This window comes from Caretta caretta, chromosome 5 (genome assembly GCF_965140235.1).
Source record: "Caretta caretta isolate rCarCar2 chromosome 5, rCarCar1.hap1, whole genome shotgun sequence".
NCBI classification, from domain to species: domain Eukaryota; kingdom Metazoa; phylum Chordata; order Testudines; family Cheloniidae; genus Caretta; species Caretta caretta.
Window position 1 is genome coordinate 120,894,566 of NC_134210.1, and position 18,532 is coordinate 120,913,097.

Consider the following 18,532-nt stretch of genomic DNA (forward strand, 5'->3'; position numbering starts at 1 on the left):
TAGCACTGGGATACTATTTCTATCCTTTTGTCTTCCCTGCTTCACTCGTAACTTACATGAGCCTTTACCTCACTGCTCATGATTTATGGTCTTTCACCTGCAAAGTAGTGACTGCCCTCTCCTCCCATGGAAGTCAACAGAAACAGGATTGGTTCTTAATTCCTTGAATTCAGAACAGTGCCAGGAGTAAGGCCCTGCAGCTGCACCTGCTCAGTGTTCCTGACACCCTGATGAGCCAGCTAGAATGCCTGACGGACCGTCCTGCCTGACTGGCTGAGGAAGCCAGCAGGCCAGTTCTTAAACGCAGCAGCAGCAGTAGCTTGCTGGCTGCTCAAAGCACATGCTCAGGGACTCTCTGCCTACCTCTGCTTGTGTCTCACCAAGCCCTGCTCCTGCTCTACTCTTCCATGGCTTCAGTCCAGATCCTACCCTGCAACCAGCCTTGTTCCTGCCTCAGAACCAGCCCTGCTCCTGCTTTCCCTGATTCCTGGTAACCCATTTCTGAGCCTCGGCTCTGATTCCTGACTCTAGTTCTGTCTAGATCCTTGTCTATGGCATTCAGACTCTGATTCTGGTTCTGACCCTCAGCTCTGATTCCTGATTCTGACTCTGTCTTGGGCATGTGGACTCTGACCACTAGGCCTGACTCCTCCTGCTCTGACCATCTATGACCTGGTCTCCTGGCAAATAAGAAAAACTGTCAATTTCCGGAATAAGGACCCGCTAAGCAAGTAAGGGTATTTTTGCAGCAGGATTGGGGCCTAACTGCAAATACAGTAGGGGGGGTAACCACCAGCAAATGTTGGGGTGTGTTTTTTTTTTTTTGTTGCTGGCTACCATGTACCAACATCTTAAACAAACATGAAATCCTGGGAAAATTTGAAAATTTCACAATGGACTAGTCACAGGAAAAACCAGCAAAATTCTTACTGTCCTGAATGCATCATGAACTTAGCTGCCACATTCAGCTAGATTAACAGGAATAAGTGAGATACTCTGTCTAATATATAGAAGATGACTATGGACATTTGTGACCATGTTTTACCAAATAACAATTGAAAGTGGGAAACAACAGGAGTAAATTAGCCTAGTTTTTATCATTTAGTTTTGTCATACTTTCACACACACATTTCATTCTGGTTAGAACAATTAATTTCTCCATGACAGTTGGAATAAACGAACAAATATTTTCCTGCTACCAGAACTCTAGCCAGATGTTAATATCTTCCACGTATCAGTATTAAGGAGCACTTGCTAGCAGGACACTTACCTTGCTTGAAAGACCCTTCCAAACGCTCCTTCTCCGATATCTCTCACGTATTCAATATTGTTTCTTGGATATTCCAGGCTGAGTAATTTAGGATTCAGGAGAAGGGGTATGCGCTGATACATGGGGTTAGGATGAAGTCTGTCCAGTAGGAGCTCCGATGGAAGAGTGGTCAGCGTTGGTGCTTGTGACTCCCTGAAATGATAGATAAGGAAATGATCAGTGGGTTAGAGCATGCCCTGAATACATGTTCTGCCTCTTTGCTCCCACCATGCCAACATCCTCATTTTCAGCCCTGTATGCCCTTGTGGAACTACATGTAGGAAATGTCTTGGATGGGTGAGTGTGGTGCCCCTTAACACGGGGATATGTGCCTTCCAAGTGTACAATGTATCTGCCTGGGCATTTTGCTACCTCCCCCCTTCTTACCAGTTGTGCACTACCATGTGTCTCATGACTTGTATTGTTGTTTCTGGGACATTTCCAGTTTGCCTGTTATTTCTAGGGATCTAGACTAAGTATGTAGGTCTGCCAGGTCGGGGGCCAATCCAGCAGGCCACTGGGTACAGTAGTCATCCTTCCATGAGCAGTTGCAACAGAACTATCCATGTGAGCCAGGATTGCTCATGTGATTAAGAGTTTGCAGGGCCTCAGTCAGTAATCTGGGGCAACAATATATAGAGAAAGGAGATCTAACACGAGAACCTACAGCAAAAAGGAATGATACCCTGGAAACATTATTCTCACCCTTCAGCAGAGCACTCTGCAAAGTTACACTTTTCAAAAACCAGCATCCCTTCACTTTTTGACCATTGAAGGAATCTAGTGGCTGGAAAAATTCTCTTCTGGCCTGTTCCACAAACTGTTCAGGCTGTTAACCATAAACAGTAGGGTTGGGGCTAAGGAATTTGCTTTAAGGGCATGAGGGTTTTGAGGAGGGAGAAAACCCACATATTATTTTCAACCACATTCATGTCCAGATAACTTCTTATATATTGACTAAAGTCTCACCATTAAGAGTTTGTAGTGTAATGCTTGGGAACAGAAGAAATTTCATTAAGAGTCTCCTTTTTGTTTTGTTTTTTATTGGAAGTGGGTGGGGCTGGAGTTGCTCCTTTTTAATTCTCTTTGACCACTCAATTCTTAACAATGTCTAAATATCTACTGAATACTTCACATCTAATCTCCCCAAGGAGGAGAGTTTCCTACATCTAGATTGTCTAGTAATGGCCTACCATAGTATGTCCTTACATTCTAAGCTAAACTTGAACTCATTCTCAAATCTGTTAATTGCCTGAGAAACCAGAACAATTGTTTGCTATTCAGAATGAAAGCAATTGACCTGCTTAATTGCACACACACGTTTCCAGATGTCATTGTCAAATGATTCCTCAGGTTACATGAGGTCCTATGTAGTTATGAACTTTGCTGATGTTCATGTGACTTTTAGTCTTAGTCGTACGGTATATAAGTCACCAGTACCTTGGTTTAGTGTGATGAGAATTCAAAATGAAAACATTGCTAACCTCAACTGGAAGTGTGAGGGAAAGCTGAAGCACTAGACAAGCACCAACGTTTTGTCCTGATTTCTAGGTCTCATGGAAGAACATGAAAATTTTTGGCCTGCATTATTTGTTGTTAATGTATGATTAGTGCCCAGAGGGTCCAGTTAGGATTGGAGCCCCAGGGTGCTAAATACTGAACAGACATATAAAGAAACATCCCTGTCCCAAAGAGTTTCCAATCTAATATTTCCCATTTATCGGCCTTAAGAGTTGAAACAGACATTGAAAGAAAAATGACAGGTTTCAGAGTAACAGCCGTGTTAGTCTGTATTCGCAAAAAGAAAAGGAGTACTTGTGGCACCTTAGAGACTAACCAATTTATTTGAGCATAAGCTTTCATCGGATGCTGCAGCTCACAAAAGCTTATGCTCAAATAAATTGGTTAGTCTCTAAGGTGCCACAAGTACTCCTTTTCTTTTTGAAAGAAAAATACAAGCTGTCACCCAAGAAGAAATGATTCAAGATGAATTTAATCTTTTCTGCCCATATAATGGGGAAACCTGTGATCCATTTTGACCTCCCTGTGATCCATTTAAGTTCCCTCCTTAAATTTGAATTCAGTGAGTACTGGGATGTCCATTCCAAGCCCCATATCAAAGCTGCATTTGCTGGAACAAATCCGACATGGCTTTATTTATAGATCTCTAGGTCATACCTCTTTTTGTTTTTCCATTGTTTTCGCCTTCGGCAGCAAACAAGAGCAATGATAATGAGAATCACTATCAATGCAAAGCTGGAGATGATGGAAATGATGACAGTCATCGAGTATGTAGGGGAGAAAGAAGAAGGGAGATTGGGAGTCTCTGCACTTGGCTTTTTCGTTCCTGGTGATATGGATACTGCAATGAAAACAAAAATAATGATTCCATCCCTCTTAAATTCTACAGAACTTTTTGTTAAAGGATACTTCTGACATCACCCAGTTGTCATGGTAATTATTGTGATGTCTACAAATTCCACAGTCTGACTTCCGCAGCAGGATCATACAGGAGAAGGTCGTTTGGAAGGAAGAAACCCCCTTTTTATGCCAATAACTTTGGTAAGAATCAAAGTAATAAAAGCGATTGAAAAAAATCTGATAGGTACAAATGTATTTAAACTTTTTAGTTTAATTATCTCTTTCAAAAAGCATCATGAATATAAATCATTGCTAGCATAGCTCTGAAAGAGCTAAACCCAATCTGTTGGTTTGTACGTGTAATGGCCAAGACTAAAAGGAAAGCTAAATCAGGCTGTTCCCCTTCATTCCTTTTCAAGTGCAGCGATCGTGACATAGCTTTGGCTCACTAGAGCCTTAGAATGTTTCTGCTCTCTGCTTAGTGGAAGTGGAAATAGTGAAAAGGGCCTTTGCTGAGGCATAGTTTGAATAGTGCAGTATTTCCGTAATGGTCATTTAAAACCCCTGACATCCTGTGGATAAGCAAAGTGTGTGCCTGGGCACTAAACTGGGGAGGCAGAAACTCTAAAATTCGTATCCTGGCTCTGGCCTGGATTTCCCAGGGCCTTGGGCAAGAAGTCACTTAGCTTCTTTTCTACCTTCATCTCCCCTTCTCTTTTTATGAGCACGTGCTAGTTTGTAAAGCACTCTGAACGTTAAGGCCAAATACTGTTCCCACTGAATTCCAAAGACACTGGCACGACTGTCAGAACTGTCATGGTGACTATTAGGATATGACGGTCCTGAAAGGTTTTGTGGATCAATGTTTAATGCTATTCTAAAACTAACAGCTACTGGGCGAAGTAGTTAGCTGCTGTCCCTTACCCTCTCCACAGAGAGGCACACTGCAGTATTCCCAGTTTACAGAATGGTCCTTTGTGTAACACCAGGGACGTTCATTTTCCCCTCCTGGATTACGGCAAGAATTCTCTGCATTTGACAGCTCTGGGAAAACCTGAGGGGTCCTTCTGTGCAAATGGGGTACCTGGTGGGAAGGAATAAGTTAGCGTTAGTGTTTCTAGAGCACACTTCTTCCTGATGTTTTTAGAAACAGCTGATGGCTGCAAGTCTGCAACAGCTTGCCAAGAAACATATGACATCTGCATCTTGTGAGGGGGGCAGTCATGAGGGTGAAATGCTAACATACCTGACCTTTTAACCACACTTTCCCTGGCTTTCTGTCTCTGAGGCCCTGATCCGCCAAGGTATTTAGGCACTTAGCTCCTGTTGATTTCAATGAGAATTAAGGGCCTAAATAGGGCCTGAGTAATTTGCTGGCCATCTCGGTATCGTTTTCAATAGGTGGGATTTTATTCCAGTTACTTGTACATATTACAAGAAAACACAATCGCTTACATAGATGGCTCCTGTGTCGTGTGTCTGTTGTGCTTCTGGGGGATTCCTGTACTAAGCCTGAGGTGCCAGCCAGGGAATGATTGCCCCAGTGTAGGCAGATCTTTCAGCAACGTGCAGCTAGCTTTGTGGCTTCTGTGCCACCATCCTCCCTTTCTTCAGGCTGACAGAGGGACCGAGGAAGATCTACCCAGTTAATCTGCAGCTGCCATAACACCCCTTTGGGGTCATTGGCCTTTGGCACTATTTAAACCAGTTTTCAGGTTGCTCTAACACAGGGGAGATGCCTAGCACATGGCTGGCTCCTCAGATGCCGTCTTTGCCCCTACTCCCCTCTGGACTTGTACACCCAAGATAGCGTACTTAGGCTGGGATTTTCAGGGGATTTTCAAGAGCAGCGGCCCAACTTCCACCGAGTTTCTGTTCGACTCCTTTGGATATCCCAGCATTAGACTATAAATCCAACCCCGACTGTAGATCTGAATAAACTGATGCTCACCTGTTCACTCCACTTCTGGCAAGGAATGCCTGAGGTTGTGACGTTGACAGAACCCTGGTAGAACCTGCCATTGCCTTTGTAGCAAGTTGCTGTGGGGAAAGGCCATTTAAACAAGTAAACTGAGAGAGTGGACTGCAGCACAGTGAATCAAAAATGTGTAAACTATTTAATAAAATAGGAGTAAATGACCACAGTTGCAGATTAGAAGTAAAAAAACACCCTTGAGAACATTAAGGTGTCCAGACAGCTAGTCTGCCATCAAGAGACTATCTAGACTTCTGTTCACACCATTGAATAGATTTTGAACTCCGCTACACAAAGGTAAAGATGGTGTAACTCCAAAGGACCTAGTGGAGTTATTCCAGGTTTACACCATTGTAATGTGGGTTCAGATTCCAATCTAGCCATTCTGCCCATCATCCATCCATCCATCCAATTCACTCCTGTTACAGAAAATGCAGCACAGAACCCCTCTGAACAACCTGCGAGTATCTTTCTGCTTTTTTCATATGCAGATATAGTAAGTAAAGCTGCACGGAATATAAAATTAGTTATTCCTTGTTTCCTGTAAAATTGAGAATAAAAAGAGGGACAGCTCTTAGAACTGTACAATAAAAACCATCCTATTCATCAAAAGGTTTGCCAATCTGATTGGAAGGAGTTGGTTCTAAGGAATGAAGGGGGAAGATTTTCCAAAATACATAAGGAATTAAGGCACACAAGCCCCCCTAATAGTGAGACTATTTTTGAATTCCAGGGCCAGATCATGCCAATCGGAGGCCCTAACACAGGACCCCCATGGATCAGCCTCATACCCACTTAGATTGGCAGTGACCTAGGGCAGTCTTCTCCCCTCAGGACTAGCAACAGAAGTCCCCACCAGCCCCTGGAGAGGCAGGGTAGCAGCAGAGTGTCCATTGGCTTCAGGGGGGAGACTCAGGCTCTGTGACTGTGTCCCTCTTCTCCAACAGTGTGGTGCTTGTCTTATGAGAGTAAGCTTTTTAGGGCATAGTGTGTGTGCATAGTGCCTAGACCCTGTAGGTGGTACCTGCACACACTGATACTAAGAATAATAAAGAATGAATACAGTTTAGATAGTTCCAAAGCTTATTCACGCTGGAGTTAATCTGAGCAGGAAATCTTGTGAGAATAGGCTTAAGTGCAAGATTTCTTAAACTAGCTGCTTCTGGGAGGGCTGGAAGTGCCACAAGAATCACCTCTCACACTATTTCAGTACCATTTCTTCCATTCCTGGCCAGACATCAGAAGTGCCAAGAAGAGACAATGTTAAGAAACAGGGTGAAAAGTTACACTAATGGTTTTGAACTTCAAGAAAGATTTGTTTGGGGTTCAGTTTGAGTTTGAGGCAAAAGGTTTGGCCTCTTATTTTGTCTGAACAGATTTTACCCATTCCTCGTCTGTAGGGTAAATGTAGTTCATGCAGACCTAGGTTGCAGATGTAAATATTTAGGGTGGACAGCTATAGTACAAGTTCAAAAGGACCAATGGAAGTAGGGCTACTAGAGTAAATCAAACACATCATGGATGATCATGTATCCCTTAATCTGTTGCATTCCACACCTCCATTACTACAATAGTTTCTTTTCTATAGTACCTGAACACCTCATACAGGGCTCCCTGCATTACACCCTTGGCAGAGGAAAGAAAACACACACCAGACCCGACAAGGACCATGTCCTGGCAGCACAGAATGAATATTTTAGGAGTTTCCCTTTCAAAGGCAGGTGAATAATATCTGAAACTTGTTTAATGATTGATCTGGTGCCACTAAAGCATTAGCCTGTTTCTTGACAAAAATAAAAGCCTTGCACAGTGACCCGTGCCCTCCGATTTGGTACTTTCACCACGTGTCTGAAATAAACATCCATATAATGTCTGAGAGACACTTTCTAGTGACCTTTTTGGAGTCAGAAACAATTACCAAAAAAGTAGCCCCTGCTTTCTGTCTAAGGGCGATGAGAAACTGGGAAACAAAGATGCCACTCGCATGGCAGTCTTCCCATAGGAAGGAGCAAGGAGTAACAGAGATTCTATATTTGGGATTTAGTTAATAGTAGCTCTGTTGATTATGCATGAGTTGGAATACAATCCAGCTCACTTTCCCATAGCTGTATGGATTGGCAATAGTATTGTAATAATAAAGCACTAAAATCATACTTTTGTCCCTAAAACCAGAAAATATGACTAAATGGACATTGCGGGGGCTTATCAGCTGAATAAGAAGGTGTCCTTTGATAAAATGCCATTGATACTAGACAAAGGTAGCATTTTTACATAGTCTCTCTTCTGACCTTCTAAAGCACTTAAAACCCCTGACCCAAAAATGATCAGGAAAGGGTTAATGCACGCGCGCACACACACACACACACACACACCTTCCTCTGAGCAGGGGAAGGACTACAGTTGTATGCCTTAAATGCAAAGATTTGTGTCAAAGAAGCACAACAGGAGCAGCTGTAATGAATTAAGCTGTTTCTCGCAGAACACTATGATAGGGAAGTGCTCTGGGGATTTGGATGGCTACTTCTGGAAGCCAAACCCTGAGGGAAGCTGAGGGGAGAGAGATTATTATCTGGAAAAGCCTATTTTCGTCTCCTGGATTTTTCCTCTGTTTGCACTGCGTGCCCAGCAGGATAGTATCTGAGCACCTCCCAAGGGTGGAAGCAAAAGTACACGAGATTAGACCTCTGGGTTTTGTTTTTGTGGGTTTTTTTTCTCTCTCTCCACCCTTCTACAGCTCCTTTCTTCTCCCTTCCTCTCCTTTGCCCTTCCACATTCTTTCTTCCTCCTGGCTCTATTTAGTTTGTCTGTGGGAATGCGAAACAGTCAAAGCAGAGAGTTTAACTCTCAGTCTTTAAGAAGAGTTTTTGGCATCACACTGAGGAGTCGCATACACACATTTCAACCTATGCAAAGGCCAGACCATCATGATTTATCAAATCAAAAGCTCCACGGAAGGTATGAACCCCAAAGAGTCATCATGCTCCAAAAATCTTGCCTCATCATAATGAAAAAGTATATTGCAAATATTGTAAACGTGAAACATCTTTGGATTTAACCAACCCCCCCAATTGTTCAAAAACCATGAGTCAAGGCCCCCCAAAATCATGAGACTGGCTTTAAAAAAAATCACAAGATTTAAGAATGAATTATTTGTTCTTTTTATTTTCTTCCTGATGTTGAAAAGTTTGGGGATCACATTTTCTCCCCAAGCCTGAGAGCTATTTTTTTTTTAAATGAAAGCTGAGATTTTCAGCTAATAACCTGATTCCAGTAGGTAGGTAGGGCTGAAAGAACCCCCCTCTCCTCCCAAATATCAGGAGAGTTGGCAACATGGCATCTTAAATAACTAGACCAAGTCAAGGATTCTAGTTCTAAACTGCAAGGGAATCTACTTACTGGTTGTATTTTCTGTCTTAAAATCTGGAGGGAAAAAAAAGACAAACAACAAGTAAGCAACAGATATTCTAACTGAAATCTTTGTTCAATGGTTCAGCTACTATCAGTTCTCGCATGTGTTGTGGGAAAACATTCTTTCCCAGAAGCGCTCTGGGAAGTTTCTCTGTGAATACACCAGTTCTTCAAGTGGCAACACTATCATTAACGAAACTGGTTTTAGGTTTTGAGACCAATGGTTCTAAAATAGGGTGGTTGTTTTTTGGGTGGGTTGTACATTGGAATCAGGCCAAATAAACAAACTGTTGTTGCTATTGTTCTGTAATGCACAGAATTTGGCATTTCAAACACAGGGTAAAGTAGAACTAAAGATGTTGCAAGGCTACAATACTTCAAGAGCCTCTTCCAACTACATAGACTGATACGTAGGAAGCTGATTTCCTACCAGTTCTTATTTTATTCGTAAATTTTATATTTTACAATTGTCTTCCTTGTCAGAGGGCATTTGACATGCCACAGTCTAATAAATACTTAAAGGTACCATGGGCCAAATCCAGTGTACCCTGTGTGTCTCCAGTGATGTGAGTGGGATTCTTTTAGCTGGCCCCTCTCTCTTGGAGTCACACTGCCAAGGACTCCCCAGCCTCCTCCTGCTCCTTGTATCTCTCTTTAAAGGGGTTCCCCAGCAGAGAGGGTTTCCTTAGGAAAGCTATTACAGCTCCTGGGTGTATTTGGGTTTACTGCTGGGTGCAAGGGGGATGCGCTCTCCCTCTTCCATCCAATCCACAGATCCCCAAAACTCTGGAGAATCCACCATGGAATCCAAGGAAAGGGGGCAGGATCGACATGTCTGATTTCCCCCCCTTCCTCTGGCGAAGAAGAGAGCCACATCCTCAGGGCATAATCTGGCCCACACTTTGGTGCTGATTGCTCACTGGCCTCAGGCCTTCCCCTCGTCCCCAAACACTTGCTACGCCTTGACTCCATTTAGCACAACAGCAAGCAGAATTCTCAGTTACCAAAATATGGAATCCTGGTGCAGGCCTTTGCGTCCTTGTGCAGGCTGGGAAGTCTGTTGCATTCAGGTAGAGCGAGCAGCATTAATCCTGGTTTGTAAATCCCTTTCTGGGAGTTCTCCTCCATTGAGAGCCATTCCTTAAAGCAGTAGAGATCCTTTACCGCAAGGCAATGCTCTCTACATTATTTTACAAAGAACAGTGAAATACACAGTCAATGGCTTGCTGACAAACACTGCATTAACAATGGTGTGCAAAAGTTATGCAGACAGATCCTTAGCTTGTGGAAATCGGCATGGCTCCACTGATTTCTATGGGGCCACGCTGATTTATACGAGCTGCGAATCCGGCTCATAAACTGTAATGGAAACACTGCATGAAATGTAACAATTTGCTCTAGGGAAAGCCTTGAAGCTGCATTTTTTGTAAAGCAGTATTCTGTTCAAAGCACCACACATGTCATTCTGTATCATGAGTTCACACCAACTAATGACAGTGTGTCATGCCTGTGGGTCACCTTAACCTCCTCCTGTTCCTCCTCAAAACTCACCTCTCTGTTGTAATACAGACAGAAAGTTACAATCTGATACCAGGCGGTGAGCTGTCATTACTACTCCTGATTGGCTGAGAATTGGGCACATTCTATCTCCCTGCTCTGGTCTCCTTGATTTGTCTCCTCCACCTGCTATGTCTTGTCTTTTTCACTCTAATCTCTTTGGGGCAGAGACCTTTATATAGCACCTAGTACAATGAAACGCCAACATGGATGAGATCTCTAGGTGCTAAGTCAATAGAAATGTTTAATAATAATAATAGATAAAAAAGGGGACTGTCTGATGTTTTTCATCCCAGGTTACTCTTTGAAAGTAATTGATGAATAAATTATTGAAATTCATTACATTTTAAATAATGCTTATGGTTTTTCAGTTGTTTCAGGAATAGCGTGCTGTCAGGAAAAACTGTTTGCTTTATACGAAAACCAGAACTGTCATACCCAGAATATTGGGAATGATTTTGATGGTGGTAATTTAGTTAATTACCAGCCATTCATTTTTTGGAAACCTGGTCTGGAATACTGGCTTTGCAGTTACAGTGGAGATGATTTTGGCAGACTCGGCCAAGTCTGTGGGACAGACTTGCCTACTATTCAACACTAGCACAGGCTTTGGCATAATTAGGAGTTGAGCAGTTGGCACATGATGATAGTAACTGAATCAGTCACCCCTAGAAATGTGTAACCTAAAGCACCACATTGCAATTTTGTTGCCACCAGTTTCCCTACTACTCAGTGAGGATTAATGTTAATAAGAGCTGGGGACATTGCAAATCTTTATAAAACGTTCTGCCCCTGTGGAGTCGCAACTGTTCAGTGATAGCACCGCTGAGGTGGAGTGTATTTTACCAAGGGATGGGGCAGCTGCTCTTCTGCAGCTTCAGTGAGTGCGCTATCTGGGCTCTATTTAGGAGCAAGGCTGTTTAAGAAGAATGCACAGATCCTGCCTGCACTGTGCTTGCCTTTAGCCAGTGCTCTCTCCTTGCTAACTCCCATAAGCACCGAGTTCAGCCAGACCGTATCAATTTTAATTAAACAGCACATTCCAAAGGAGTGAGAGACGCACCCTAAGCTGGGGAAGATTGACGATCTTGGGGAACTGGGCAGGGATTTGGGAGATGCAGGTTCAAGACCTGCCTCTACCACAAACATCTTGCATGTCCCTGAGCAAGTCGATTAAGCTGTTTGTGCCTGTGAAATGGGGATGAACATCCCTGTTGAGGAGTATTGTGAGGCTAAAATCATTCATGTTTCTGAATTTCTCTGATTCCATGGTGAGGGGGCTATGTGAGCAGCAGTCCTTTGTACAAAACCTAATACTGAGGAGCAGGAGCTTGATGAGATCATATATAAAGATAGATGACATCAGACCATTGTTAGAATCTTTGTAATGTAAATGGGAGAGACACAAAATCAGCAGGAGGACAGGAGGGCCAGTAACCTCTTACTGACCATTCAGACTAGGAAGAAAAGAACCTTATTTTAGAGAAGAAGCAGAGAAGCCACCTAGTCATTCCAGATTATTTTTTAACATACAAATATTACTTGCTGCGTGATCCACTAAGTACTAAGAACAGCAGTATCTCAAAAGGAATGAATTCATTCTTCTCCTGCCTGAGCTATTGTCATACCCAGCCACCAAGACAGGGAGAAGGATGGAGCCAATCAATAACTACATAAGATGAGAAGTTACTTTCCCTCAAAATATGGCAATTCACCAGTTCTCCCAGTGCTTCTTATCCAGGGACTCCAGAGTCAATTGGAAAGAATGTGAGACTCCCTGTCATTCATGATGTTCACTGTTTTTTTGCAACAAGTCCTCCTTTTTTGTAAACTACAAGATAAGTACCTGTATCTGGTAAACAAACTTTAAACCAAGACTGCCTGCTTGTTCTGAACGGATATCCGTGATGATCATCTAGTCCCAAGGGAACCTAATCCTATGAAAATATACTGTATAATGGATTTGGGGTTTATGGTTTTAGAATGACCTATGAGTCCACACAGAAGCATGACAACTGCCAACATTTATGACCGAGGATGACCAGAACAGTAAGGGTGAGATTTTCCAAGCAGTCTAAACGAGGCAAGCACCCCAATCTCATTGAAAGAGAACGGTGGTTGGGTTTTGAGACTCCGAGGCTAAGGTTTCAGTTCTGTCCTCATTCCCCTGAATGTGATTCGTACTGAAGTTAACAAGAGTTGCACCCCTGTCACTGGGGTAGAGTTGGGCCTCATTAATTTTCTCTGTTACACCTTCTACTTGTGAGATGACTTTTTCCGAGAAAGATACCTGCTTTCTATCTTTCAGTTGAAAAGATAGAAAGCAGGTACCCACAATACTCCAAATGCCCTAGTCAGTGAACCAGAGAGACTCTATATCCTGAACCTCAGAGGGGAAGAAAGAGTTCAAGACCTAGTCATTGGCAGAATTGCATTTCCATTCTTAAGTGGCTAAGTATCACGAAGTGAGCTGTAGCCCACGAAAGCTTACGCTCAAATAAATTGGTTAGTCTCTAAGGTGCCACAAGTCCTCCTTTTCTTTTTGTATTTGCAAAGGTATGAGTAGTTTTTGGATAGGTCCTGAAGCTACATTTTAATCTAACTGAAGTGAGACAGAGCACACATTTTTGTTTCACACTAATTTATTCTACGTATCTATCGCTTCCTTAAATGTGTAGTGCTTCTGATATATTCAGAATATAAGCAAGTAATAGCTCAAGCCTGCTAGTGCCCAGCTGCGAAGTGTACAATTATAGGCTGATTTATTTCTAATGTCCCAATTCTACCATTAACTCCAGGTCCCTGGGACACTGTGGAAAGGAAGAAGTTGAGATGAAACCAATAAGATGGCACAGAAAGGGAAAAATATAAAAGCAGCAAGAGAGTCATGTAAGTTAACGCTCACCAAAAAGTAAAGAGAATAAGGAATAAGAGATGTATTTTAAAAAAAAAATGGTGGTAAAAATACTAAAAAGAAAGTAGTCTCTTAATAAAAGAGTAGGCTGGTGAAATCTGTTTTAAAATGTCTGAGATACTGAATTTCTTATTTAAAAATGGAATTTAACAAGATTTGAAAAGTGGTGAGGTCTGGCCAATTGCTATAGAAAGATAAACTGTTGATACAGAGTAGACAATATATCTGGAAAAATTAATATATACAAATCAACAAGACCATCTGAAATGCGTCCAAGGGCTCGGAACCATTGACAATTACATTTCAGAAATCAAAGACCACAGAAGTAGTAGGGATATTGCGGTTCTGGAGAAAATCATTGTGGTACAGCTCTTTGATCTTTAAAACAGGAAGAGGGAGTAGTCTCAGGAACCGTCATTTAAATCTGACTTCAATCCCTACTAAAATACTAGAGTGTGTGTGTGTCTATATAGAGAGATAGAGAGAGATAAAATTGTGTGTGAATCTGCAGAGTGATGATGAAACCATTGCCAATAAGCATCTGGGATTTTTAAATAGATCATTCCAGACAAATCTATTAATCTTGAATTCTCTTGCAAACCCTTAGGCCCACTGGGCCAGGGCCTCAGTTGGTGCAGGAACTAGGTTGGTTTACACAGCTTAGGCTGTGGCCCATAATTTTTCAAGCCCTCTAGGCATAGAACTTCCATTGAGTCACAGGGAGCTCTGTCCCATAGAGGGCCACTTGTGGATGTGGGGGGGGGGGGGGGGGAATGCAGTAGGTGTAATATTTAATACAGCACCTCAGAAAGCCTCACTTGACAAATACATGGTGACTGGCTTGGATAAAATATTGTCACACAGACTGAAAATAAGCTGAGAGGTTACTGTGTGGATTGGCAAATCTAGTATACAGTATATTCACCAAATTTAAGGCACGCTACATCATCTTAATTCATACAGGGACTTCCCCATAATGACTTGTTTTTAGAGATGCTGAGGGAGTTGCACTGAAAGAGGTAAATGATTTTGGTAGGATGTCTCATTGACTGGGATAGTGGACCCCTATATAACAATAGAGGTAATAGTGATTAGAGAGACTGCTTGATTCTGTTTGGTTTGAGTTCAGTGGATCCAGTCCTGATCTCTCTACTTGCCATTTCTGCCAATCAGAGATTTGGTTGAGGCAAGACATTGGCCCACTGCTCTGGTACATGTTCATTTGAACCACCTGGGAGTCATTATCCCCTTGCCCCAAACAACCTAGGTGCTGTATGAACAAACAGTTACACCAGCATTAGTACGGATGTACCAATGGGCGCTGATGCATGGTTCTCCATCAGAGCATGCAAATACGTATGTTGGCATTTGTGCCGTCATACCTGTTGTACTGTGTTTTGACATTTTTCTTTTACACGGTTAAAATAATTGTTTGTTTTACTGGGTTGGCCAAATCCTGCAGTCCATACTCTGTCCTTACTTTGAATAATGACTTCATGATGTGACCCAATGCTAATAAAATACTTAGCATTTACATAATATAGCATGATTCTTCTTCAGATCACTTTACAGACGTTAACTCATTCATTCATTAAACCTCTAGTGCACTTCAGATGGAAACCAATGGCATATTTTTGAAAGTGCTTTTGCTCTTTAATGCTGCCTTCCGTCTGTATTACAAAGAGCTCTGGGCTTGATCCTATCCTCAGTACAGTCTAAGTAAGCTTTGTGATTGTGTTCATTGGGCTGGGTTCGGAACCTCCATGAGCAGATGAACAAAGCTGAAACTGGGGCGAAGAAAAATGCTATAAATATACACTGTTTTAAACATTAAAGTAATTTTCTTGTTCTTCCTTACAATCCCCACTTCTTTTCTGGACAAACTCCCCCTGCCCCGCCCTCTCTGAAATCCTCCCACCTGGTCAATGTTTTTTACCTGCACACGGGCTTTGGAGCTGGTCCAACTCTTGAGGGATTGCACTCCTGGAAGATGTAGTTACACAGCAGAGACTCAGCAGCTGGGTGGCAGAATGAACTCACCGTTTTAAGTTCAGTCCAGGCAGTGTGAACAAGCAGCTCTTGGGTCTCCTCTGGGTCAGCATAGGAGGAGTTGAAGAAAACAAGAGCATCCTTCACCAAGATAGCACTACACACCTCACCTCTGTATGTGCTGCAGTAGCCTGTATCACCCTTGTACAGTTTGCTGGTAGGGGGAATGTACACAGGAGTAAGTGTACAGCGGTAATCTGTGCTGAAGTGCAAAGTTTCATCAGTAAGACAGTATTTATAAGGCTAATTAGACAGTGAAGAAGACGGAGCATAAATATAACCACTGAAACAATCAGGTGCCATCCAAACATGGAACTAGGTGCAACTTACACAAGATTTCTGCTCTGTCTGGAGAGTGAGTACAATGTACTGCAGGAGACATCTGTGCATGTGTAACCCATGTGCCTAATAGGGAGATATCTCTTTAAGAGACCCATTGGTGGGGGAGGTAGGAGTGAGTTGTGTCTGGGTCATTGTTGCTAGGGAACCTATTGGAGCAGACCCAAAATTACCACACCCAATTCCAGAAGCTTCTGGGTGTGGAGTGCTAAATCTGCCTAGCAACGATGACCCCCACACAACTCTCACTCTTACCTCCCTGCAATGGGTCTCTTAAAGAGACATCTCCCTATTAGGCACATGGGTTACACATGGAAGCCCTAGTACAGAAGTTCAAATTAGGCATGGGCAAAGTGATTTGGGTATGATAAGAACCAATCTCAACCACAGCCCAACATTCAAACCGAACCCTAGTCCAATATTTTCTCAGATCAGGAAAAAATTGTTCTCTCTCTCTGATGCAGTTCTGGGTTCCAGTGCAGACGACAGGCAGAAGGGGCTAGCCTAGTACAGAATAAGTGTAATAAGAAAGCATGACAATTTAAGGGGTTTATTTAAGGGGTTTATTATTACAAACAGCTTTATTTAAAAGGAACTAATTGAGCAGCTGCCAGATAGGCTGGGATTGCTGTCAGAGACTGCAAACATGGAGTTTTGTTTTCATGTGAAGACCTCCACACCCCCATGAGTCATCCAGCCAAGAGTGGTTAGCCAGCAGGAGGGGTGTATGAGCACGCACCTGGGAGCGTCTGCCTTGACTTTAACCAGAGAGTGTTCAAAATGCAGAGGGATGGGGCATGGCTGCAGCTGTCCTGGTTGCTCATTCAGTTAGTTTAACAGAGGTCAATGGGGTTCAATTCGCAACATGCTAACCATTTGGAAAAGCCAGTCTAGCTATTTGTATATTTTCCTTTTATTTCTTTCCCCTCCACAAATTACCCATTGTCAGTACAGCTTACCCAGGTTCCTCCAGGGAAAAGAAAAAAAGCATACCGATAAGGGAATAAACAAGACAAATGAATAAGCCTTTCCCAACTGTAAATTCAATGATTTTCAGGTGATATTTTCATAGCAATCTAAGGACATTTTCTGGCCGTGTAATAGTTCTAATTACTGGGGTCAATATCAAGCTTTTAAAAAAAAAATTCTAAAAGAAAAGGAAGTAACGAATGATGGCAGCACTGAACATTGCCACCACAACATTCCTATGCGTGCTCCATGGGCTGACCAGGAGACTTCTGCTTGCGTCAGTCAGCCTCAGCCCACGAATACGCCGTGGAGGGTCGGTTTCCTAACCAGCACTGCGATGTCAGAGGCTACACTGAAGCAATGCTTGTCAGAATGAGAAATATGGCAGGGTCAGCTCCTTCTTGGAGTACTTGTATTATTTTTTATAAAATGTTATTTACTGTTTAGTGGGTGAGGGATGTCCTCCACACCCTTAGCCAGAGAAAGCTGGAAGCAATAAGTGCATGCATAGGATTGCACTGGTCAGCTGTGAAACCAGCAACTATTATGGCAGGCGGCCCACAGGAATAGCTTGATAGCAACAATCAGTGCTATTATCATGTTTCCCTTGTGTTCAGAGACCTCAGAAGAATGTGTATGTGCCATCATCTTAAAACCAAATTAAAGAACCACAGACAGTAATCTAATCGTAAGCAAAATCAACGTGTTCATCTGGTGACTAGTCATGCAGTACAAAAAGTGAATTCTGAACAGCAAATGCTGAAACGAACAGCTGCTGTAAAGAATTTGTCCGGGCAACACGGACTAAAAGATGCACACCGAAAATCTGCATCAAATAGCAGCACTGAATGACAAACGCTAACAACTGAACTCTGCTCATACATTACTTGTGAAGAGAATACGAGGGCTGAATTCACAGAGTAAATAATCAGCTATGAATAACTTCCCCAGTTATGTGGTCAGTGACAGAGGGACCTAAATAGGTTTCAGTCAAATGTGATGAAGGAATTTAAAAAGGCTCAGCCAAATATATTCAAAAAATTTTCATTCTGGAAATCAGAGGGGAAATCTCAAATGAGGTTCTCCTATTACTTTCATAATTCATCTCCTCTCACAGCCTCCCTGGCCCAAACAATCACCTCAACAGACAAGAAAACATCGTCTTACCTCCATTCTATTGGAAAGGCACATGAGCCAGCCGCAACAGGAGCCAGGTTTGGGAGAGAAAGGGAAATGTTAGTCAGTGACCTTTTACCCATTCTTCTTGAGGGCAAAACTTAAAGGTTCATATAGGAAATGAACTGCCATTCTCTTTCGTCATGGAGTTGTATTTTGTAACGGAGAGGGAGGCCAAGACTTTCCTTCCTGGATGTGTTTTGGGAAGAGGAAGGAGAATGAATTAGGAACAGAAAGGCGTGTTCTATGAAATTCTTGCTGAAATGGATCGTGGTGATCCACGGGCCAATGGTGCTGGTTCTAGCAGGCCAGCAGATCAGCAGTTTGGTGTCCACGTAATGTAGCGCCTTGAATAGAGGTGTCGACTTTCTAATTTCCTGGGGGATGCTTGACCCCTGCTCTGCCCTGGGTCTCACCCCCACTCCACCCCTTCCCCCAAGGCCCCGTCTTCCCTTCCTGCTCCCCGTTCCATCCT

General features: G+C 42.7%; 1 protein-coding gene across 5 annotated transcripts in view; it reads right to left on the minus strand.

Annotated features, from left to right (window-relative positions):
• MUSK (muscle associated receptor tyrosine kinase) overlaps window positions 1-18,532 on the minus strand; it is a 93,331-nt gene that overhangs the window by 13,810 nt on the left and 60,989 nt on the right. Inside the window, exons 8-15 of one of the 5 annotated variants that reach the window (XM_048851104.2) lie at window positions 18,049-18,055; window positions 15,461-15,727; window positions 10,058-10,233; window positions 9,042-9,065; window positions 5,622-5,710; window positions 4,595-4,754; window positions 3,488-3,671; window positions 1,271-1,462 (exon numbers count right to left, since the gene is read on the minus strand). In XM_048851104.2, the coding sequence (XP_048707061.1) occupies window positions 1,271-1,462; window positions 3,488-3,671; window positions 4,595-4,754; window positions 5,622-5,710; window positions 9,042-9,065; window positions 10,058-10,233; window positions 15,461-15,727; window positions 18,049-18,055 (1,099 nt within the window). Of the gene's footprint in view, window positions 1-1,270; window positions 1,463-3,487; window positions 3,672-4,594; window positions 4,755-5,621; window positions 5,711-9,041; window positions 9,066-10,057; window positions 10,234-15,460; window positions 18,438-18,532 lie in introns of those variants that run through there. The other 4 variants (XM_048851102.2, XM_075128839.1, XM_048851103.2 and 1 more) reach the window with 4 other exon arrangements.